Source organism: Hemitrygon akajei, chromosome 13 (assembly GCF_048418815.1).
Source record: "Hemitrygon akajei chromosome 13, sHemAka1.3, whole genome shotgun sequence".
NCBI classification, from domain to species: Eukaryota; Metazoa; Chordata; class Chondrichthyes; order Myliobatiformes; family Dasyatidae; genus Hemitrygon; species Hemitrygon akajei.
In genome coordinates, this window is record NC_133136.1 from 58289002 (window position 1) to 58315187 (window position 26186).

At 40.3% G+C, this 26186-nt stretch overlaps 1 protein-coding gene across 1 annotated transcript in view; it reads left to right on the forward strand.

The window, feature by feature from the left end:
- The window catches only part of nfxl1 (nuclear transcription factor, X-box binding-like 1), a 103472-nt gene that overhangs the window by 62424 nt on the left and 14862 nt on the right, over window positions 1-26186 (forward strand). Inside the window, exons 17-21 of the mRNA XM_073064711.1 lie at window positions 13087-13253; window positions 19018-19087; window positions 19676-19780; window positions 22413-22499; window positions 24256-24309. Of these exons, the coding sequence (XP_072920812.1) occupies window positions 13087-13253; window positions 19018-19087; window positions 19676-19780; window positions 22413-22499; window positions 24256-24309 (483 nt within the window). The remainder of the gene's footprint in view (window positions 1-13086; window positions 13254-19017; window positions 19088-19675; window positions 19781-22412; window positions 22500-24255; window positions 24310-26186) is intronic.

A 26186-nucleotide genomic window follows, 5' to 3' on the forward strand; every position in this document is an offset into this window, starting at 1 on the left:
AGTGAATATGGTGCAGTCAATCATTGGTAAACACATTCCCACCAATGAGCACATCTACATGGTACCTATCATCAGAGATTCATTTTCTTGCATGCATACTCAATAAATCCATAATAGAATAATAACCATAACAGAATGAATAAAGAATTACACCAACGTGGACGTTCAACCCCAGCATGTAAAAGGCAACAAACTGCAAATACAAAAAGAAAGAAATAATCATAATAAATAAACAATAACTATCAAGTACATGAGACAAAGAGTTCTTGAAAGGGTGTCCATTAGTTGTGGGAACAGTTCTATGATTGGGCAATTGAACTGAGTGAAGTTATCCCCTCTGGTTCAAAAGCCTGGCGACTGACATGTAATATGGCACCCTCACAAGATTTTTTGTCTCCCTCTGATGTGCTGATTCATCACCACTTTTGATTTGGCCTACAACAAAGGAGTTATCAGTAAACTTGAATATGGCATTGGGTCTGTGCTTAGCCACACAATCATGAGTATAAAGTGAGTAGAGCAGCGGGCTAAATACACGGCAATGTCCACGGCAATGCCGCTGGACATTGTGGAGGAGATACAAGTCAGGAAATTGAGGATCCAATTGCACAAGGAAGGACTGAGGCTATGATCTTGGAGCTTGTTGATTAACTTTGAGGCGATAATGGTATTGAATGCTGAGTTGTAGTTGACGTTTTTGCTATACAGCTATTCTGGGGTTGAATGAAGAACCAGTGTGATGCTATCTGCCATGGACCTGTTGATTTGGTAGGCAAATTGGAGCACATCCAAGCAGCTTCTCAGGCAGAAGTTCATATGTTCCATACCGAGCTCTTAAAACACCTCATCGCTGTGGATGTAAGTGCTACTGGACGATAGTCATTGAGGCAGCTTACCACATTATTCTCAGGCACTGATATAACTGAAGCCTGCCTGAAGTAGGTAGATAAATCAGACTGCTGAAATGGGAGTTTAAAGATCTCAGTGAACTCTCCAGCCAGTTGCTCACACAGGTTTTTAGTACTGGTCCAGGTAGCCCATCTGGGTTGGATGCTTTTCGTGAGTTCAGCTTCTTGAAGGCTGCTCACATGTTGGCCTTGGAGACTCAAATAACAGGATCATCAGGAGCTGTGGGAGTAATGGTTCCTCCATGTTTTGACAGTCAATGCGAGCATAGAATGCATTGAGCTCATCTGGACCACGTAAATTTCTTTGTCACCAGACTTGAATGCTTCTAATCTGGCCCTCAGCAGATTGTGGATCTTATTGTTCATCCAGAGCTTTTGGTTGTGGAATACTCTATAATTTTGTGGGGACACTCGTCGACAACTGTTTTAATAAAGTCCATTACACCCATCATTCAGATATCTAGATGAGTCCTTGAACATGGCCCAGTCCACTGGAAACAATCCAATAGCTGCTCCTTTGCCTCCCATGACCACCTTTGTTGTCCTAATCTCGGGTGCTTTGCTGTTTAGCCTCTGCCTGTATGGAGTTAGGAGAAGGACAGTTGAGTAATATAATTTACCAAAATGTGGTCTGGGCATGGAATGGTAGGCATTTCTTATAATAACTGTGTGTATATATTCTGTGCTTTATGCTTCAATCAGTTTTATTTCTAGGGAGACTACTGATTCATTAGCTGAAGGATATCACTAGGAAGTAATTTTGAAATGTTTCACCAGCATTCAAGTGATTAAAACCAGTAGGTGATAAGAAGGAAGCATTTGAGACATCATAAATTCTAGAGTTCATCTTGACTTGCTCCTGTCTGTACACTGTGGTGAACATTGTTGCTGACTTGCCCTAGTGATGTGACAGAATGTAAACAAAAATTTTGATAGAGGCGTCATGGGATTTTGGCAGAATGGTAGGTTTCTCAAAGTATGTGTCAGACTGTTATTTTACCAGTTTGTAGACTGGCTTACCCAATTTGGGCAACTGTTGAAAGTTTGTAAAGAAGGCTTTGCAAAATTGGTTGAGCCTATATTTGATGCTGAAGTCAGTAACAGTTGTATAATCCACATTTATTATGTTTTTAGATAACAATTTGTAATTGGTGGTCTGCAAGACCATTCAGAGAGGCATTAAGTTTGTCACATTGGCTTGTATTTGTACGTGTATAAAGGGTAAGGATGTTAGATTTTAGGGTAAGGGAGCCACGAAGCAGAGGTCATACAAAAAGTATTGAATGTTTACGGATGCCAGATATGGCAAGCAACTTTGATTGTTGAATCCAGAGCAATGAAAGGTGCAAGAAGCTTGTTGGTACATTAAGGCATTGATGTTCACTTTTATTGGGCTTTTTGGAAATATGTGAGATGATGGGGAAGATGTTAAAGTATCAAGGGGGTAGTGAATTTATATGGTAGGTAAACTTAAGGAATTTAATTAGGTTTATGCATTTAATGCATGTTTCAATATATCAATCACGTAATCTGTTGTCCCAGTTTTGTGCATTGTGCTTGTTTAGTTTGCAGGGGCATATATTGAGCTGTGCTCTCTTGCACACTCATACCCCATTTTAGCATCCTGATGAACAGTACCCTGTTTTTCCATTGGCCTGTTCGGCAATTTCTGACCATAAGTGATGGCTATAGAAACTCCAAAGAAAATTCTTTCATCCTTTGAGCTGGTTATTCCCATTCAGTTAGATCTGTGATAATATTCTTATTAATTGGTATTGGTAGAAATTGGTTCATTTCTACCATTGTTAATGAAAGTCGTGGAAGATAAAGTTATGGATTTTAGATTATATTGCTATATCCTCAATTCCCAACCAGCAGAGTTGGATTCCCTATAAACTTGTAATTCTTCTTGACACTTCAAAGTTCAATCAAATCACAATTTAAGCTGGTCAGTTCAAGAAAGTACAACCCTAATTTCTGTAATATTTTTGTAACACTCGCTCTGCCTAGCGGCGTGTTCCCAGGGGTAATAACCCCCTACCCAGCCAAACTTTAGAACTCTTGGTTGGGTGGATGCCTCGTGATGAGACCCCTATGTCAGATCAGTACCCCAAAATAACAAACAGTACACAATATGCGGTTAGACAAGTAAGATTTTATAACAGAGGGTCGGGCAACCCACTGACTCGTCAAGTCACGTCTTCTCTCTTCATCCTCCTCGTAGCTTCTCCCCCAAAGCCCGCGCAAACTAACAGCTTTAGACAGACAAGAAAGAATAACATCTCTCTCATTGGATAAAAGTCCCGTTATCAATATTTATAACCCAAACACGCTGCTACAGAAAACCCATTACCTCAGCAGTTAATATTACAGTGAAGCCATTTTATTAGCCTTAACAGTTAACATAAAAAGAGAAACCCTTACATTTTCTTACATTTTAATTAGTGGGATGCAAATTTCTCATCCTAGTTGATACGTAGCTCTCCTTTCTTAAAATTTTCTGGCAAAGGCTGCTTAGAAGGTTCTGGAATCAGGGTTAATGTAACTGTAAAATGACTTACAGAAATCAGTACAAGAGAATCAGTATATTGAGCACATTCTACAAGCACTTTAGATCATTTTCAGTGGCGTTTTAAGCACCTCTCCTTAAGAGATGCTGAAATCTCTGGACTTCTGTAGTTTCTGGTTTATAGCTTTTAGAGTCATAGAACACTACATCTCGGAAACAGACCCTTCAGCCCATCTCGTCCATGCCAAACCATTAATCTGCCTAGTCCCATCAGCTTGCACCTGAACCATAACCTCCCATCTATGTACCTATCCAAATTTCTTTAAAATTCTGAAATGGACCACTTCCACTGGCAGCTCATTCCACATTCTCACTACCCTCTGAAGAAGTTCACCCTTATGTTCCCTTTATACATTAACTTTTATATTAATGTTTAATATTAATAGAGGAGGATACACATCCTCAAAATTAATATTTTCCAGTTCCAGCATTATCCAGAGAAGCTACCTCTTCACTCTGGTGCAACCAGAATACAACCAGATCTCTATGCAATACTCTAAGGAATGGTCCATGTTATCTAAGGACACAGTACTCCAAATTAAGAGTCACCAAAGTATTATCCAATTCAATAGGTACATTTAAAGTCCTGAAATATCCTGAAATTCTTTTTCTTCACAAACATCCATGAAAGTGCCCCAGAGAATGAGTTAAATGTTAGAACCCCAAAGCTCCCCCATCCCACAGATAAGCAGCAAAGCAATGGCTCCCCCCCATCAGCAAAAAAGCATCAGTGCCCCCCCCCCCAGTGAGAGCATCAATATAAATACGGACTCGCGGTACCCCAAAGACTACTCATTCACCCAGTAATTCGACATACCACAGGCGCTCGCTCTCCCTCATAAGGGGTAAAAGAGGTGTTTCCGTTTCCCAGTGAGGGGGAGACATAACAAAACAACTGGCTGACTTATGGTGTTGAAAGTCTGTTGCATCGCCTTTTCTGAACTCTGTGCTGCTGATCAACATCAAGTCTGTTGCCTCCGATCTTCCTTGTACTCCCTCAACACAGCAGATGGTGGCAACAGCGGTGCAGCTTTGAATCCACCCACTGCCAGTGCTACGGAAATCCTGCATCCTGAAGGTGCGCTAGTCTTCTAGGCCGCGTCTTTGGCATGTTGAAAAGTGGCCGGTCGTGAGGCCCTGTGAGTGGTCCCATTCCCACAAAGAACTGAAGTCAAAGCATACTTCCAGGTCAGGGTCTTCACAAGAACCTTGAAAGAGAAAAAAAGGGATATCAAAGATAGAAATCAAGCTGTTTCCAAAGATGCAAGCAAAGGAGTTGCTGTTTAGCGCCATCATCACGTCGCTCTACCCCCTACAACATAATTTCCCAACTGCTGTACTTGTTACATTTATTTATGAAGGCCAATGTGCCAAAGACATTTTTTTATGACAGTATCTACCTGTGATGCCATTTCCAAAGAATTATGAAACTGTATTCCCAGATCCCTCTGTTCTACCACAGTCTTCAGTGCCCTACCGCTCTCTGTGTAAGGCCTACCATGGTTGGTTCTCCCAGAATGCAGCACCTCATACTTGTCTGCATTAAATTCCATCTGCCATTTTTTTAGCCCATTTCACTAGCTGGTCTGGATCCCGCTACAAGCTTTGATAGTCTTCTTCACTGTCCACTACACCAGCAATCTTGGTGTTATTTGGTTTAGCACATTATCATCCAGATCAATGGACTCATCACTGATCCCTGCAGCTCTCCACTATTTACAGGCCTCTAGTCAGAGAGGCAACCATCTGCAACCTCTCTGATTTCTTTCGCAAAGCCAATGTCAAATCCAATTTGCTACCTCATCTTAAATGCCATGCAATTGAAACTTCTTGATCCGCTTCCTATGTGGGACTTCGTCAAAGATCTTGCCTAAGCCTATGGAGATGACATACACTACTTTGCCTTCAACTTTCCTGGTAACTTCCTCAAAAAAACTCTACAAGATTGGCTAGACACGACTTGCCATGCACAAAACTGTTGACTGTCCAAATCAGTCCCTGTCTATCCAAATACTTGTACATCCAATCTGTTAGAATACCTTCCAATAAGCTTCACACTACCGATGTCAGGCTCACAAGCCTATAATTTCCGGGCTTCTTTCTTAGAGCCTTTTTTAAACAACAGAACAACATTAGCTGTCCTCCAGTTTTCTGGCACCTCAACCCTGGCTAAGGATGTTTTAGATGTCTATGTTAGGGCCTCTGCAATTTCTACACTAGACTTGCCTTGTGTTGAGAGAACACATTGTCGGTCTTTGGGAAATTATCCACCCTTAGTCGCCACAAGACAGCAAACACCTCCTTTGTAATCTGTATAGGATCCATGAATGTGCTGCTGCGTTGCATCACATCTATAGACTGTGTCCATCTCCTGACTAAATACAGATGCAAAAAATCTAAATAAGATCTCCTTCTCTTTTGGCTCCATTCATAGATTACCACTCTGATCTTCCAGAGGACCAGTTTTGTCCTTCGCTATCCTTTTGCTGTTAATGTATCTGTAGAAGTCCTTGGGATTCTCCTTCTCTACTAGCGCAACCTTGTGTTTTCTTTTTACCCTCCTTATTTCCTCCTTGAGTGGTCTTTTGCATTTCTTATACTCTTTGAGTACCTCCTGTCTGCCTGTACCTTTTTCTTAACCAGGGCCTCAATATCTCTTGATAACCAAGGCCTTACACCTCTTAGTCTTGGCTTTTATTCTGATAGGGGCATACAAATGCTACACTCTGAATTTCACTCTGCAAGACCTCCCACTTGCCAAGTACATCTTTGCCAGAAATCAACATGTCTCAATTCACACTTGCCAGATCTTTTCTGATACCATAAACATTGGTCTTTCTCCAATGCAGAATCTCAACCTGAGAGCCAGACCCATCCTTTTCCATAATCACCGTGGAATTAATGGCTTTACGATTACTAGATACAAAGTGCTCCCCTATTCAAACTTCTGTCACCTGCCCTGTCTCATTCCCTAATAAGAAATCTGGTATTGCTATTTCTCTAGTTGGGAATTCTATGTACTGATTAAGAAACTGTTCCGAACACATTTAACAAACTCTTTCCCAGCTATTCCTTTTACAGTATGGGATTTCCAGTCAGAGCATTAGTTCCACATGCTCTTTCAATTCCTGACTTTGTATGTAGGCTTAACAACCTCTTTAACCACAACCACTGCACTATCTGTTCTGGCACTCTGCTTCTCATCCCCCTGAAACTTTAGTTTAACATTCTTCCCCCCCCCCCCAATACAGCACTAGCAAACCCCAGTTCCAATACTTTGGGAAATTGTTTTGTTTATTGTTAATTTGTGTGATGTTAGCCCCTCTGCTTCAGGAGCCTGATGGTTGAGGATCCGTAACTTCCTGTAAGAGCATGCATGTGTTTTCATTAAATTGGTAAAATGCCATGTTGGACTGGCCACTCGTAGTATTACATGATCATTTTGACTAAATGTTTTTTAAAAATGTAGATGTCAAGTATATTTACTTGCATTGTGTGGGAAATATTGCATTTTCTGTTAAAATTAACTTGTGTCACCATAGCCATATGTGGCTACTGTTATGTGTGCTGAACAGACCTGATGGAAATGGGGTCCAGAGCTAACCCCCCCCACCCCTAGGAACTATGCTGCTAATGAGAGAGAGAGATGAAGAACAGAGGTAGAGACATCTGCTACAAATGAGAGAGAGAGACGAATGATTTATGTATTATGGCTTCTTCACTGATTATTTACCTTTCGCTATGGACATATTGAGGTGATGGATGGCTGATACCCCGTCAGTGGGGATAAAAGACGGGTTTGCGGAGACACCCTCAGACACACCAGTGGGCACTGAAAGAGTGTTGTGCACACACAGGAAGGTGGGGGCCTGGAGGATCGGTTCAGGAGAATTGGTCTGGTGTAGGGTGGATGAAGGCTGACCGGTGGGGACTTGTGCGTGTGTCCATCCTTGCCTGGGTGACGAGTCCACCACTGAAGAACGGTCTAGCCAGGAATGGAAGGGTCATAACCAATGACCCCAACGGAACAAGAAGACAATGGAAGGTTTGCTTGCTGCAGCTGCTCAACTCTCACTCTCTCTCTCTCTCCAACAATTGTAACACAACAACAACTACCTCAGCACAAACTTAACTGAACTGAACTCTATATTCCCTTATGACTATTCATTTACCCCTAGACGTTGATAGAGCTTGTTTTTTTACTGTTGATTCTTATTCCTACACTTCTGTTTTTATTATTGCTAACCTGTTTTATATGTATATTTGCATTATTGATACTGTATTGCTTAGTTTACTAATAAACACCTTTAGTTACAGTACCATCAGACTCCAACGTATCCTTCCATTTCTGCTGGTTTGTTAACCCAGTTATGGGGTACGTAACAAATTGGGGCCTTGTCTCGGGATTTGCTTACCAAATTGGGGGGCCGGTGATTTGATTGGGGTGCATTCCCTTATCTGCTTTGGTTGTGTGGGAAACGAAAGAGGCGGACAGCAGAAATGGAGTTTGAGGTTAATAAGTTTGTGGCGGATCCAACCCTTGAGGGGCTGGGTGAGGCTAAAAGGGATGTACTGCTGGGATTTGCTTGGAAGTTAAAGATTAAGGTGACCACTTGCATGAAGAAGGCTCAGGTTCAGCTGTTCATAGCGCATCATTATGTAGCCGAGGGGAAATTCGAAGAGGAGGCGTTAGAGTTGTTTGTTGAGGGTAAACCACTTACTGAGGCTGAGGTTCAGCTTCAGGCGGATAGAATAAAGTACGAACATGAGTACCGAATGAAACAGTTGGAAGTAGAAAGACAGAGAGAGGAAAGGGAGGAGGAAAGGAAAAGGGAGCATGAGATCTGGATGAGGAAGCTGGAGGTAGAGAGGGAAAGGGAGGAGGCTGAAAGGCAGAGGGAGGAAAGGGAAAGAGAGAGGCAGTTTGAGCTGGAAAGAGAGAGGCAGTTTGAGCTGGAAAGAGAGAGGCAGTTTGAGCTGGAAAAAGAAAGGATAAAGGCATCGAAGGGAGGGGACCAGGCAGTGGACCCAGACAAGGGGTTCAAGATTGGTCAGGAGGTTAAGTTGGTACCCCTGTTTGAGGAGATGGATGTCGATAGGGACTTCCTCCATTTTGAGAAAGTTGCTATGAATCAGGACTGGCCTAAGAGGAAGTGGGCTGTTCTGTTACGAAGTGTTCTTAAGGGAAAGGCTCAGCAAGCCTATTCTGCATTGTCTATGAATGAGGCTAAAGATTATGATGAAGTAAAAAGGGCTAGACTGAGGAGTTACGAGTTGGTTCCAGAGACATACCAGCAGAAGTTCCGGAATTTGAGGAGACCATGGGACCGCACGTATTTAGAGTTTGTCCGGGAGATGCAAATGTATTGTGAGCGTTGGTGTGCCTCGAAAGGGGTCACTGGGGATTATAACAAACTGCTCCAGCTAATGCTGATTGAGCAGTTCAAAGGTTGTGTCCCTGAAGGTATGAGAGCGTATCTGGATGAGAAGGAAGCAGAGACTCTGTCTGCGACTGCCAAGTTAGCAGACGAGTATGCCTTAACCCACAAGATAGAATTTCCCCCAAATAAGAGCTACCAGAGAGGCAGTAGGGACAGTAGAGAAAGTCCACTGGCTAAGGCAGAGAATAAGCCGGGAACTACCGGAAAAGGAAGGAGGAAGAAAAGCAGACTGGCAAGAAGGTTCCCAGTTTTACGTGTTATAATTGTGGGAAAGCTGTTCACATAGCATCTAAGTGCTTTGCTCCGAAGAAGGAGACAGGAAAAGGAAAGACGACAACTCCGACTGGTTGCATTGAGCCAGTCAACAGACCGATGAGGAAGGTGAGGTTAGATAGAGCCCAAAAGGGGCACGAGAAGTTTATTTCGGAAGGGATGGTATCTGAAGGAAGGAGAAACCCCAGTTCCAGTGCGGATCTGGAGAGATACTGGGGCGGGTCAGTCATTGATCCTGAGGAAGGTGTTAGAATTCGGTGCTGAGACTGAGACTGGGGAGGTAAATGTGATAAAAGGTATCGGAAAAGGGACTGAGGCTGTACCACTGTTCAAGATATTTCTGAAATGTGACCTGGTATCTGGACCAGTCAAAATAGGGGTGCGGTCAGAACTACCGATGGGCAACGTGGAAATCCTACTCGTTAACAATCTTGCAGGTGGGGATGTGTATTCAGCAGTGAAGCTGACGAGCAAGCCTGTAAGTGCTGGGGACCCGCCCATAGATTCCAAGATTTATCCCGCCTGCGCAGTAACTCGCAGCATGTCTAGAAAGGCGGCTGAGACAGGAACCAGTTTAAATGAGTCCAGCATTGATTTAGCTGAGACGTTTTTACCAGTCCTGTACCAAGAGGGGTTAGAGGGTGGTAAAACGGAGAATAGTGGGGTTAAGGAAAGTAAAGGAGAGGAGGTGGATTTACCATTAGCAAGGAATAGAATTCTGCATCTTGCCCATAAGATACCTTTAGGTGGACATTTTGGAATGAGGAAGGAATTTATGGAGACACAGACCCAAGATGAGAAACAGATGTGGCAGCTAGAAGGTCCAGGGTTGGGCACCGGTGATTTATGTAGCTTGAAAGAGCTGGTTGTAGTTGAAGAATTTAAGTGTGTTCCAATGATGTGAGGGCAGTCCTAGATGAAAAGGATGCCGCTACCTTGAGGGAGTCTGCTGTGTTAGCAGACGAGGTTGTTTTAACATGCAAAATTGAGTTTACTCCAGATGGGAGTTGCCCAGAGAGTAACTGAGAGGATCAGGGGAACTTGGAATTTGAAATGGGGATTGGTATTGGAAGCCTAGAAGAGGCAGATGTCCCGTTGGCCTGTGTTCAGGTTGTGAAGGTACCTGTGGATGCACAGGGTACTGAACCTAGTGCTGAAGCTCAGGAAAGGTCTGAGATGTCTGATTTGGTTAAAAAGGAATGCAATCCTTTTGGGTCAGATGGACTTGGTTCAGTGAGTAAGGGGTTGACCCTGGCACCAGTGGAAAGTGAGGGTTCTCAGTCACTTGTGTTAACAGTTAATGATGAGATGAAAGCTGGTGATGTGAATATTATTGAAGGAAAAGGGAGAAGTATTGTTCCTAAACTTTTAGATAAGGGAAATTTAAAGTCGGGTTTGGTTCCAGGACTGTTGATCAAAGGGAAGGGACTGTTAACTAAACAATGGTTTGTTAACAAGGTGCCTGCGAATCAATTACAGTTTGTTTTGAAATTTAAAGATAAGCAACTTGGTGATGTTGTTCAAGTATGTGATTTGGAGAGGCAAAACTTGAAGTGTTGTTTTGACCAAGAGGGATCACCTGCAGATGTTAAACTGGAAACTAATAGAATTAAAGATCCTGAAGATAAAATTAATGACTTGCTTAAAATTCATGAGTTGTGTGGAAGTTCAGCAAATGGGCTTAGTTTGGAAAACATTAGTGATAAGCTAGCCCCTGTGAAGGGGGTCTGTGAAGGCCTAATCTGGGCTGGTGAGCATGCTGATCACGTAAGAGTTAAGTGGAAAAGAGGCAAGGGTTGACCAAATGCCACTTTGAATAACAAGATCTGGTTTTGCTGAAATTTGATTTTTTTTTGGACGAAGATTGTGAAAGATAAAGACAATATCATAGTAGATTGACTGGATGTTAAGTTTAAAAGTGAAATATAGATTAGTATTTGCACAAACTTCTGTAATGTACTACATCATAATCACACATGTATTGGTTCCAATTCTGTAATATACACCTAAGCTAAGAATTACTCCACTGTAGAAAAAGAATTACTGGCACTTATCCTGGCGTTACAGCATTTTGAGGTCTACATTTGTTCGGCACAGAAACCATTGATAGTTTATACTGATCACAACCCCTTGGTATTTTTGACTAACATGAAGAATAAAAATAGGCGGTTATTAAGGTGGAGTCTGTTGTTACAAGAATTCGATATTGAAATACAGCATGTAAAGGGGACTGACAATGTAATTGCTGATTGTTTATCCAGGTGTTAATTTGAAAGTATATCTGTGTTATTCTTGTAGTTAATGACCACTTCTGTACTATATTAGACTCTGTAATGTGCCTTGCTAGTTAATTTTCGCCCTGGTGAAAATTCTTTGAAGAGTGGGGGTGTTATGTGTGCTGAACAGATCTGATGGAAATGGGGTCCAGAGCTAACCCCCCTCCCCCCCCCCCCCCCCCCCGGGAACTATGCTGCTAATGAGAGAGAGAGATGAAGAATAGAGGTAGAAACATCTGCTACAGATGAGAGAGAGAGAGACAAATGATTTATGTATTATGGCTTCTTCACTGATTATTTACCTTTCGCTACAAGGATGCTTCTTTGCCCGTTAACATTCCTGAGGAGACAGCAGGAGTGGCTTAGTTTGATGGACATGGACATATTGAGTTGTTGGATGGCTGATACCCCGTTAGTGGGGATAAAAGACGGGTCTGCGGAGACACCCTCAGACACACCAGTGGACATTGAAAGAGTGTTGTGCACCCACAGGAAGGTGGGGGCCTGGAGGATCGGTTCAGGAGAATTGGTCTGGTGTAGGGTGGATGAAGGCAGACCGGTGGGGACTTGTGCGTGTGTCCATCCTTGCCTGGGTGACGAGTCCACCACTGAAGAACGGTCTAGCCAGGAATGGAAGGGTCATAACCAATGACCCCAACGGAACAAGAAGACAACGGAAGGTTTGCTTGCTGCAGCTGCTCAACTCTCGCTCTCTCTCTCTCCAACAATTGTAACACAACAACAACTACCTCAGCACAAACTTAACTGAACTGAACTCTATATTCCCTTATGACTATTCATTTACCCCTAGACGTTGATAGAGCTTGTTTTTTTACTGTTGATTCTTATTCCTACACTTCTGTTTTTATTATTGCTAACCTGTTTTATATGTATATTTGCATTATTGATACTGTATTGCTTAGTTTACTAATAAACACCTTTAGTTACAGTACCATCAGACTCCAACGTATCCTTCCATTTCTGCTGGTCTGTTAACCCAGTTACAGGGTACGTAACACTACAGTCATAGAAATGTAAAAACATTATATTCCTAATGTAATGATACCTAGATGTCTTTTTAATTGACTGCATCACTTATATAACCTAGTGTAATCTCACTTTTAAAATTTGGAGAAAAGATTTTGCATAGAAGTATGTCTTCCTCTCTGCAGGAGTTGGGCAATGCACAGTTTGCAGTTTAATAAGATCATTATGTCAGTGTAATATTAAAGTCTGGAGTGTACAAAAAGTACAGCATCTCGCATTTTCTTGTTGAAAAGCTGCAGATATATTGGGAGACAAAGCATTAGTTATTTGAAAATTGGATAGGAATTGAGTGAGTATTTTCATTGAAAACTTCAATCTCATGGTCAAAAGTTGAAATGCTGTTCTGCAAGTGTTTTAGCAAAACATCCCAATAATCTTAATATGCTGGAATCTTTGTGCTCCAGATTTTTAAAAAAATACAGGCTAACCCATTCCTCCCTTTCTTTGCAGACTCTTGCTTGATATTATTGATTATCATGTGATAGACTGATTGCACTTTAACCTGATTGAACTTTTAGGTCTGTCATGAATTATAGAAAATTGAATGTTACTTTTTTATCTGTTTTGAATAGGCTAGTAAAGATTGTCAAGTGTGTGAAGAAGCATGTAGCTATCCTCGGCCACCTGGCTGCATTCACCCATGCACTCTGCCATGTCATGAAGGAGTCTGTGCTCCATGTTCGCAGATGATCAGAACCAAATGTCATTGCAAGATGGCAACCCTCTACGTAGAATGCATGTATGTTGAAGCTTAATTACTTGTACCGTTCTTGGGAGACAACAAGTAGCCAAATGCACCATGCCATTCTGGGTGTTTTTAAACTACTTGTTACATGTTGGATAAATCTAGTTAGAAACTATTCTCAGCCCTTCGTATCGCCCCACCTCTTTATTCCACTGTCTCCTCTTCATCTAAAAGGTCTTTGTCACCCTTCTTTTCCAAAACCAGTAGTTAAACAATGGCCTCAGTTCTTTTCTACCAAATTGTACTCATTCAATGTCCTTTCTTCTCAAGTTCACACCTTTCTTGGAAAACCCTCATTGTTTGGCTCTCTTAGCCATACACTAACTTGCTTGCTGAAATAGTGTTCCAGATATGAAGTTGTGCAATTCTTCACCCTTGTTTGATTTCCATCATCTACTGGACTCATGGCACCTCTCCTTTAAATTCATATTATACTGAAGGGTCTTGGCCTGAAACATTGACTGTACTGTTTTCCATTGATACTGCCTGGCCTGCTGAGTTCCTTTAACATTTTGTGTGTTGCTCGTATTATTCTTTCCTGTTTTATTTTTGCTGTTACATAGATTTTGTTGTTGATTTGAAATTACTTTTGTAAAAATTATTTTGAATCCGTTGGAAAAATGACCAGAGAACAAATTCATAATGCATTTGTCTTTTCTTTCCAATTTTAGTTTCTGCTTCACTTCAGCCTCTCAAAAGGCCATATCATTCTTGCCTTTATTGTACATGATTTTCCGTTCTCCAATCCCTTTTGCCATCTAACCAAATTATTTTTCCTTCATTTTCATCTGTATTTCTTTCAACTCCTTCACTTTTAGCCATTTGCACATTTCCACTTCAGCAACTCTTGTATCTTCAATGCCATCCTTAATGCCTTTTTGAGTCATCCAATTGCTGTCTCCTGCATCTGCCATCCTTATTCTACTCTTCCTGTAATCTATCAAATATTGTTTTAGAGTCATGGGGTCATAGAGAAGTACAGCACAGAAACAGGCCAATGTCTGTGCCAAACCATTTAAGCGGCCAACTCCCATCAACTTACACTGGGGCGTAGTCCTCCATACCCCTACCATCCATGCATTGTACCTATCCAAATTCCTCTTAAATGTTGAAGTCAAGCTTGCATGCACCACTTGTGCTGGTAGCTTGTTCCACATTTTCATGATCCTCTGACTGAAGAAGTTTGCCGTCATGTTCCCCTTAAACTTTTCAGCTTTCACCCTTAACCCAAGACCTCTAGTTGTAGTACCACCCAACCTCAGTGGAAAAAGCCTGCTTGCATTTATACTTCATCTATACCTCTTGTAATTTTATATACCTGTATCAAATCTCCTCTCAATTTTCTATGTTCCAAGGAATAAAGTCCTAACCTATTCAATCTTCCATATAACTTGGGCCCTCCAGATCCGACAACATCTTTGTAAATATTCTCTCTACTCTTTCAACCTTATGTACATCTTTCCTGAAGGTAGGTGACCAAAACTGAAGACAATTAGGTCTCACCAATGTCTAAGACGACATCAGCATAATAATCTCATCTCCTGTGCCAAAAACTTCCTTTATGACCCTATCAACCTGTGATGCCATTTTCAATTAATTATGGGCCTGTATTCCCAGATCCCTTTGTTCTACCACACTCCTCAGTGCCCTACTATTCACGATATAAGGCCTACCCTGGTTGGACCCACTGAAGTGCAACATCATTAAATTTCATCTGCCATTTTTCCAGCTGATACAGATCCCACTGCTAGCTTCGGTGGTCTTCCTTGCTGTCCACTACACCCGAACCGTGGAGTCATTCACAAATTTGTTAATCCAGTTAACTTTATTGTCATCCAGATCATTGACAAATAACAATAGACTCAGCACTGATCCGTGCGGCACTCTACTAGTTACAGGCCTCCAGTCAGAGAGGCAATCATCTACTATCACTCTCTGGTTTCTCCCACAAAGTCAATGTCTAATCCAGTTTGCTACCTTATCTTGATTGCCAAGTGACTGAACTGTCTTGACCAACTTTCCGTGCGGGACCTTGTCAAATGCCTTACAGAAGTCCATGTGGACAACATCCACTGCTTTACCTTATCAACTTTCCTTGGAAAAACTCAATAAGATTGGTTGGACACATAATACCACTCAAAAAGCCATGTTGACTATCCTTAATCAGTCCATGTCTATCCAAATACTTGTATATCCAGTCCCTTTGAATAACTTCCAAAAATTAACTTTCCCACTATTGATGTCAGGCTTGCTGGCCTATAATTTTCTGGTTTGTTTATAGAGCCTTTTTTAAACAGCAGAACAACATTGCCTATCCTCCAATCCTCTGGTACCTGACTTGTCGCTAAGGATAATTTAAATTAGAGCTGTGGGAATTTCTTTACTTGCCTCCTATATGGCACAAGGGTACGTGTTGTCAGGTCCTGAGGATTTATCCACCCTGATTTGCCTCAAGGCAGCAAACAGCGTCTTCTCTTTAATCTGTATAGAGTCTATGAAGTTGATGCTTTCTGCCTCACTTCTATAGACTATATGTCCACCTCCTGAGTAAACACAGATGCAAAAAATGCATTTAAGGTCTCCCCATCCATGCATGGATTACCATTCTCATCTTCCGGGAGGCCCAATTTGTCCTTTGTAGTCCTTTTGCTCTTAACATATCTGTGAAATCCCTTGATTCCCCTTCCCTTCTTCACCTTGTCTGCTAAGGCAACATCTTTTAGTCCTCCTGATTCCTTTCTTAAGTGTTCTCTTGCATCTCTTGTACTCCATAAGCACTTAATTTGTTCCTACCTGCTTTTACCAATAATGCACTCTTTTTTTTTAAACAGGGCCTCAATATCTCTTAAATCAAAGTTTCCTACACCTGTTATCTTTACCTTTAATTCTGACAGGCACGTACAAGCTTTGAACTCAGATTTCACTTTTGAAGTCCTACCATTCACCAAGTACACTTTTGCCAAAAAACAGCCTGTCCCAATCCACACATGCCAGATCCTTTCTGATACCATCAAAATGGGCCTTTCTCCAATTTAGAATCTCGACCTGTGCACCAGACCTATCTTTTCCCTTATTTACTTTTAAACTAATGGCATTGTGATCACAGGATGCAAAGTGTTCTACACAAACTTCTGTCACCTGCCGTCTCATTCCCTAGTTGTAGGTCAAGTATCACACAATTTCTCGTTGGGACTTAGATGTAGTGATTAAGAAAATTTTCTTGAACATATTTGACGAATTCTATCCCATCTGGTCTTGGTATAGTATGGGAGTCCCAGGTAATACGTGAAAAGTTAAAATCACCTTCTAAAATAACGGAACCTTGGAATATTGAGCTGCCTGGCCTGCCCGTCCTGCAACCAAGTCTCACTAATGGCTACAATATCATAATTCCAGGGGTGGATACATGCCCTGAGCTCATCTGCCTTTCCTATGATACAGCTTCCATTGAAATATGCACTATGCTCAACCTTTTGATTCTTGATTTTGTCTCAGGTCTTAACAACATCTGTCTCCACAACCTTTCCACCATCTGTTCTGGCACTCTGTTTCCCACCCCCCTACAACTCTAGTTTAACTCCACCTCCAGTACAGCAATAGCAAACCTTCCCACTAGGATATTAGACCCCTTCCAGTTAACTCTCTTCTGTACAGCTTCCACCTTCCCTGGAAAAGAATCCAATGATCCATGCCCTCTCTCCTATACCAGTTCTTTAGCCATGTGCTAAACTGCATAATCTTCCTAGTTCTGGCCTTACTAGCACGTTGCACAGGTAGCAGTCCTAAGATCACAACCCTGGTGGTCCTTCTCTTTAACTTAGAACCTTTCTTCCTGAACTCACCTTGCAGAACCTCATCACTTTTCTTACATATGTCATTGTTTACTACATGGGCCAACTTCCAGCTGTTCACTCTCCCACTTAAGAGTGCTTGATTCAAGATATCCTGGACCCAGGCACCCAGAAGGCAACATAACATCCGTGAATCTCATTCTCATCCACCAAATCTCCTTTATGGTCCCTTAACTAACAATCCCATATCACTACAGCTTGCCTCTTTTTCACCCCCCCCCCCTTAAGATTTGTGGAGTCAGACTGGGTGCCAGAGACCTGACCGCTGTGACTTTCCTCTGCTAGGTCATTTCCCCACTCCCCTCCCTCAACGATATCCAAAGTGGTCTACCTATTGTTGAGTGGGTTGGACAAAGGGGTACTCTGCACTGGCTGTTTAACCACTTTCCCCTTCCTAATTGTTACCCAGTTCCCTCTGTCTTGCACCTTGTACCTCCCTATATGACCTATCTATCACGCTCTCAGCCTCTCGAATGATCTGGAGTTCATCCAGTTTCAGCTCCAACTCCTTAATGCAGAGTGTTAGAAGCTGCAGCTGGATACACTTCTCACAGGTATAATTGTTACACTGGAGGTCTCCTTGCCTTCCCACATCTCACAAAAGGATGTTGCCTGGCATCTCTACTGTTCCTAACAGAGCAACTGAACTATGGGGGAAGAAAAGAAAACTGTCTTCAGTTTCTTTTGCTTTCTCTGGTTGAAGCCTTTCCTCACCGAAGCCTTGAAGAGCTAAAGTTTCAAAATCTCCATTGTAACTCTGCCCACTCCAACTATGGCCACCCCATTTGCTCCTCTTCACTTTTCAATCAATCCCGTACACTGATTGGGCACTGCTCAAAGCTCCAAAACTGCTGTAAGTCACTGCCTTTTGTACTCAGTCAGTAAACCTGAATGAACAACGTCTTCTCAGGCTTCTGATCTCTCTGATTGGGCACTGCTCAAAGCTCCTAGTTCTATAAAGTTTTCTAGTTATATAATGCCCTGCCCTGGTGCAAATAACAACATAAATAATCATCTCCCACCATCAGCATAGAAAAACTACAGCACAATACAAGCCCTTTGGCCCACAATGTTGTGCCGACTCTCAAACCCTGCCTCCCATATAACCCTCCACCTTAAATTCCTCCATATACCTGTCTAGTAGTCTCTTAAACTTCACTAGTGCATCTGCCTCCACCACTGACTCAGGCAGTGCATTCCACGCACCAACCACTCTCTGAGTGAAAAACCTTCCTCTAATATCCCCTTGAACTTCCCTCCCCTTACCTTAAAGCCATGTCCTCTTGTACTGAGCAGTGGTGCCCTGGAGAAGAGGTGCTGGCTGTCCACTCTATCTATTCCTGTTACTTTAGAAATTACCTAGGGTTACCTGTAGCCCTCTATTTTTTTTTGAAGTTGGTTCATTTACAAAGTTTCATTGGGCTAGCCAGTTCAGCAATTGTCAGGAAAAGAAGGAGCAGAGCTTAGGGAGCTACCGAATGACTTATCCAATGGTACAAGCCTCATATTTCTCCCCTTTAAACAAAATAAATGCTTTGTTTTTTGTGGTTCAAACTATATTCCTTGTATTCCATTATTTAATAACTGAGAAAGTTTGAACTTAAAATTTTCATCATTACTCATTAGAGGTGTTTAAAGAAATTAAGAGTGCATTTCTAAGAGGTAACTAGAATGAAATAGGAACAAGTTCAGGAGTATGATGTTTGGCTATCTTTAATTATATTGAACATCAATAAGTGAATAATGTATATTTGTTTAAGGAGCTGCTTTTGGGAAAATTTCTAAGTAATATTTTGGAAAGATGAATGTAAATGACCTACAAAATTGTGGCCTTGTGAACTAATCTTGTTAAAGTTATTATCATGCTACATTTTCTCTTTCAACTTCATATGCTCTTTTTCTTTTAGAAAAATGACTACAGCTGATGCTAAAACTAAAATTAACCTCAATTCCTGCAAAAATCAGTGTCCTAAGCAGGTATGTTCAAGCAAAGTCCTTTAGAAGAGAATGTAGAATTTAAGTCTATTAAGAAATTGAATATTCAGCTGTTGTATTACCAGATACTACATGCTTATTGGATATGTCAAAGAATGAGCATTGTGGAATTTTTTTTGTAGAATTTTATGTTAAATAATTGAATTTGTGCAAAAGATGACCAAAATATATCACTTTCTAAAGAGTACTAAGTAATGATAAGTTTTATCATCATCTGTTTGCCTAATTTAATTTTTTAGCCATCAGTTTTTCTTGTCTTTAAGTTAGTTCATTTTCAACTGTACATCAAGAAGGAATCCATCCAGATTGCTGAATGCAGAATGAATCCAGCCCAACATCATAGCAATCACTTTGTTTAAAAACCATGCTCTCTGACATAATTTCAAGTAAGAGCTCTGCAGCTGTCAAGTGGAGATTTTTTTTAATGAAAGAATCAACCCTATTGTACTTATTTGGTGTAATCTTCCAACTGAACAATTTTGAGCAAGTTTAGGTCTGCCCTTCACTTATTTAATGTTATTCTTTATATTTATTGAACAAAATTCTGTGCATCTTCTTCATTTTTTCCAGTTACCTTGTGGACATCGATGCAAAGCAATCTGCCACCCTGGTAACTGTCTAGAGAGCTGCAGCCAGAAAGTGAAGATGAAATGCCCCTGTAGGCGGATAAAAAAGGTAAAACCTTAATTATAATGCATTGGAAAAATTCCAGAATAAGAACTTTGCTTCTTGGGTAATTTGCCTTGTTATTTCATATGTTCAAGGCCAGCAGTTTCACTTGGCCAATTAAGTTCTGATTTACCATTGGCGGCTGTGCAATATCCACTGCTGCATTTGTCACTGACGACCCAATTATCCTAAAGCCTGTGATTCAACAAGCAACAGGCCTTTAGATCTTTATCAATGCAAATTTTTTCAAACTCTCACCATATCAAGCTGCGTGGGTGGGAGGAAAATGGAGATAACACTTCAACTTTAAAATCCTTCTTTAAATCAGAAAAAGAAAAATACCTGAGATGCTCTGAAATAAATGCTGGGAACATTCTGGAAAGTGATATGGTTAACTTTTCAGTTCTAAAACTGGTTGCCATTAGTGAGAAAGGGAGAAAACAAGCTGTTTTTCAGTAGCAGAGGTAGTGGGAAGAGATGGATGGTACAAAAGGAATATTTTGAAAAAGTGAGACCAGATGATTTAAAGTAACAGGATCAGATTATGTTCTTTCATTGTACTGTGTGTTGCTAACAGCAAAGCTGTGGAACATGCCTAGCAGAACGTCTGTGATGGAAAGTTAATCAGGGAAAAAAAATAGGAGTTAGAGGCTGAAGGGGAAAAACAAAACTGACTGAAGCAAAGGAGCTTCAGTTCACAGTTGTGTTAACAATGGTAGAGAGAAAACCACCATGAAGAAAAATGTAAGACCTTTTAAAGGAACTTGTGTGAAGAGTCTTGTCTTGAGGGTAGATGTGACAGAGATAGAGGGACGAAGATGGTTGGACTTCTGTTCGAAATGGGAGAAAAGAGCTGTCAAAATCATTCTGATGTGGGATGGAGTTGTGGAGTGATTAATGCTCATGGTGAAATTGAACCAGTTAGAACCAGGAAACTGCAATAAAACAAAATTTTGGAAACACCCAGCAGTGCAAATCACATCTGTGGAAAGGAAAACAGTTTGAAGACCTTTCAACAGAGCTGAAATAAGAGTAAACAAATTGGTTTTAGAGAATTAGGGAAGGATGGATAAGATGGAGAATATTTGCCTTGGGTCATATGCACATGAGGACTGCTAATGTGATCAACACACAATGTTGAAGGAACTCTGCAAGTCAGGTTGCATCTATGGAGGGGAATAGGCTTCAAGACCCTTCAGCAGCAGAATTGAGAATGTACCTTCGTCCTACCACAGATTTACCATTTGTCTGTCTATCCTGCTCCATCTACTCTGCACTCTATGCATTGTAAAACTAATATTTTCTCACTGCTTTTGATAAAGGATTTTTTGTAGATATTGCTGAGTATTTGCAGCATTTTGCCTTTTGCCAGTTTCCAGCACATGCAGTTTTTTTGAGAATTATCAAGGTGACAGAGGGCACCAGAGGTGTCATAAATGCATATAGCGAGGAATTGAACAGAGGATGAAAGGATAATGTTCAGATTGAAAGATCCTGATGGATCTTGGCTGCTATCCAGATGGCCTTTTGACTTTGAGTAGTTTTAATGAACATTCAAATGGGTCTAAATTACTAAAATAAATTATATTTAAAAATATTAAATGTCATTTTAAGTGGTATAAATGAATTGAAAACATTATGCCACTTGCACAAACTTTAACAATCTAGGAAGGTGGTCCCATCCAAATTAAACAGGGTGGTGCTCCATTTATCCAAGACTAGACTTAAAATGTTTGTCTGCTGTTCCTGGTCAAATTATGTGCAGTTTTACCTGGTTTCCTTCCACGTACTAAAGACTTGCAGTTGGATAGATTAATAAATTACCCTTTAGTGTTGGTAAGAACTAGGAGGGGGGCATTGAGAGAAAATAAGTTACAGGGAAAATTAGGGATGGAATTGCTCTGAGAACTAGCATTGACATGATACCCTGTTTGGTCATAAGGAAATTTAAAAAAAACAAGCCAGAATGTAACCTGCATCTATAAATAGATTGGTAATGTGCATCAGATTTTGATTCAGTTGAAATGGTTTGAGTTGAAGAGTTTTTAGTCGGAGTGCCATGTAATTGGCTTCAAAAATAATTATAAATCTCTTAACAGTTTAATTTTGGGAATTTAAACAACAACATTACATGCAATATAATATTCATCCAATAACTATTCCAAATGCTTTTACATTTTGTAAAACCAATTACAAGTTTATTTTCCCTTAATCTTCAAATGCATTTCTTTATGCATATGGAGAAGAATTATTCAAATTTAGGTGAAGACGACTATCTTTATTGTTTCAGTTCATGCATAACAATGAATTGATTCAGAAAAGAAATTGAATTTGAGTTCTGCAAGGTTCAGATGTATTCTGCATGGTTGAGATGGTGGAGAAATAATCATGCACTTAGAGTATAACTTCCACTAGTGCATCATTGCATGAACTGTATCACCCATTGGTTTTTGTGCAGCAAGTAAAAAAAAGTTTATTGACAATTAGTAAGTGTGCATATTTATGACATTTTAAGCAAAAAGCTGATTTAAATCCACTATATCTAGATTATTCATACACAATGTACATAGTTTTCTTTTAAATTAATGCAACATTCATTCAAGAACTAATACTGTAGACACTTTCTGTGTTCTGCAAGGAAATGCTGTGTTCAGTGGTGGCTAAGGAGCAGGTCCTGGTGGAATGTGATGAAGTCTGTCAGGAAATGAAACAAAAGGCATCTGAGGTAATGTCTCCTGTATTGTCATACTATACTCTCCAAGCTTTCCTTAAAAGTGTGGTACAAGAAATAGACTTTGCAAACAAATGAACTCCCTACTTGAGCCATTGCAGTTATGTATGTGGATTTCAACAAGTTAAGCTACCATAATGCATGAGTCATGCCACATTGCTCAGAAGATATTTAATCACGGTTCCTTTCTCCGCCAGATTCCATAGTAAAAGCAGATTCCATGGAACTTGTAAATAAGATAAATATTTGTAAAAAGCAGAGGTTGTGGTGAAAGCAGAGAAATAAGAAAGGATATAGTGGCATCTTGTATTCAGAGTTTAATGTTTCAAAGCATGATATTTGTCAGAATCTCAACTTAATGTTTTGATTGATTAGAAAATTGAACAATAGTTGTTGGGTAAAATTAAATAAATCTTATATGGACACATAGCCTTGTGAAAAATCTACATTCTCGTTTTTAAAAAAAATCCTGTCATATCTGTCTCTTTTACCCCAAACATAAAATATATTAATTAGAAATGATTGGCCTCATAATTGCACGATTTTTGACACGGTCCCTGGATCTGAACAGTATCTGAGAGAATATGATAACAGCTAAAATGAAAATAGTTGGGCAAGGGGTGTTGACAGTATATAAAAACATTCAATATCAGTAGCTTTCAAAAAAAAATTAAGTTTCCCAAGTACTTGGCAGATCATCATCAGAAGTATGACACTGTCAAGTGAAGTATTTATGCCGAATGGCCATAACTTTGGTCAAAAAAATTTAGAAATTAGGAGTGGTAAGCATGAAAGAGTTGGAGTAGTTTAGGAAGGGAATTCCAAATAGTAGGCCCTTGGTAACTGAAAGTATGACTGCTTGTGATACTAGCATTAAAACTGGCAATCTCCAGGAGATGAGAATAGTAGGAGCAAATCAGATCCTGTAGAAATGGAGATGATTTCTTACCGATATCTAAATTCCCAGTGATGGTGTTTACCTATTGAATTGTCAGCAATGGCTTGAAACATTAATTTGTTCTGATTTAAAGCTTCTCTGCAACTGCCAACTAGCTGACTAGAAAAGCAGTGGAATAATAGCTTTTGCCAGAAATTATATATCATGAGCTAATTACCTCAAATTGAATTATTGCAATAGTAATCTAAAGTCAGGAGAAGAATTTTAATCATTTTGCCATTATGGAACTACTGTTTCATCACAAAGACAGGATTTTAAATTAAAGACTCCGAAGAACTATATTGGGTTACATACAAAACCTTGTATGCATTGTGAGGGATAAGTTCATTAAAATTTGCCAGGTAGCTTATATTTAGCATAGATGTACTCCAATTTCATATTACTGTGAGAGCCCCATAAATGCATATTTTAGCAAGGAACAATTTAGATTTCCTCTTTCCGCTTTTACAAACTAGATGATGATTATATGCCTTATGATAGTCACGTATGGGGAAAAAGGCTTAAAACCCATTTATGTGAGGAAAATTGAAAAATTATTTAAACTTTTGAAATTACTTGTGATTTGTTGAAATGAAGCGCGGTGATTTTTCAGATTACTGCTGAAGAAATGCTGATCATTATCCATTACACAAACAGTATAGCTAATCTAAAGGGTAAGATTTGATCTGCAAGTTTTGCGATTAAAAATGAAAACATAGCTGAATAAGTTATTTGCTCATTTTGCATTTTTAGAGGTTAATCAATTATTGACTTAATAATATAGAAATTTTATTTTTAAACTGGTAACTCCAGATGAAAGAAGCTGAAGAGAAAGCAGCTCTTGAAAAAGAAAAATTAAAACAGCAGGTAAGTGGTATAAATTAGCTGAGAATATTCGTGATGTAAAAATAAGATACAAATTAATGTTCTTAATGTTTATTAGTTCAAAATGAATCTTTTAAATGATGGAATAACATTTTTTTATTTAAAAAGTTCTCTCTGCTCAGATGGTTTTCTGTAGTGTGAAGTTTTGTTTTAAATTTTGGGTAACCCTAGCCTCCTCTTCTGTCTCCCAATTTCTGCATTCCTCCATTCCATTCACCTACTATCACACATTTCACCCACTGCCTCTCTCTGCCTACCCCCTCTTCCTGGTTCTATCACCTTTCATTTTTGCCCCAATGGTTCCCATTATCACCTTCCTTATCAGAATCCGCCACCGGAGCCTTTGTGTTCCTGCTTATCACCCTCCAGTAACTGTCTCCATTCTCACCCTCTAGACACACATCCCACCCCAAACAAATCCTGGCTCCATTCTCTTGTCACCCACCTATAAATTCACCCCTGCCCTCCTCTACATGGCTCCATCTGCCTGTCATCCTTCAACAGCACCTGCCTCTACCTGCAGAGTGGGGGGCCTTCATCGCCCCCCACTCCACAAATCATCTCTGCCTGCTCTTTCACCACTGCCCTATCTTTATACTGTCTCCCCTCCCTGTTCATAGTCCTGATGGAGGGTGTGGTAGACATCACACTGGAGGCTGAGGTAGACCCAAGGACCCTACAGAAAATCCTGTCAATTTTGGACAGTGTTTCTCATCCTCTGCCTGCCACCTTGGCTGAACAGAGGAGCACGTTTAGTAATGGACTAAAACATCAGCACTGCTCATTCTAACTCTCGGCCATTAGGCTCTATAATGAGTCAACCTATAGCCGGGGAAGTGATGAACCCCTCCTGTTAGACTGTTTGAGTTAACTTAATTTTTATTCTTAATTCTCTTCAAATATTTGTATATCTGTGAACTTGTAATGCTTCTGTGACACTGTAATTTCCTTTGAGATCAATAAAGTATTTATTATCTATCTGTCCTTTCCCTGCAAGGATGTAGCATAACCTACTAGTTCCTCCAGTAGATTATTTGATGTTCTAAATATCAGCATCTGTGGCCGCTTGTGTCTTATCTTAATTTCCCCCCTCTTTGAATATTCTTGAAGTAATGTTCCTTTTTACGCTATGTGGTGAATTAACTTCCGTGCTTCATGCGAAGCTAGTTGAAAAGGCTATTTGAAAGTTGAAGTCTTACTACCATTAAATTGGTTGAAGAGTAGTGTTCAAAACATTTTTAGCATTTGTGGTAGAGACAAATCACTTCTATTGAATTAACCCTAGCAGTTATTAGACCTACGTTCCTTTTATCCATATATGTCAAAACTCAAGGCCCGCGGGCCAAATCCGGCCCGCGGTGGAATTAACTTTGGCCAGCGAGATAATATCTAATTACTATTAAAGCTGGCCCCAGTAATCGAAGCGCCTATGGCGTATGATATGGCTAATGCTGAGTTTATTCAGGTACCAGGTTTTCAGGGTTTTTAGTGTTTATTCAGCAGTCTTGCTCGGCAGTCTTCTTCATAAGAAACGGAATTTGTAAAGTGAAACACTTTGTAGTTATAGCAGAGACTGAGACACATGAGAGCAGGCTGAAAAAACAGAGGCAACGAAAGCTGCGTTCGCACACGTCCGACTGATCCGGCCCACATGAAGCTGCATTTTGCTCAATCCGGCCCGTGACCTAAAATGAGTTTGACACCCCTGCTTTATCTAATTACTAAGCAATTTTGTCATATAGTTTTGCCAAAGTGTAAAGATGGCATACTAGAATAGTATAAAATATGTAAATGTCTGATTTCTTTACCTCAGGAAGTATAACTTCTGATAGAGCAAGTACAACAAAGGTTTACCAGAT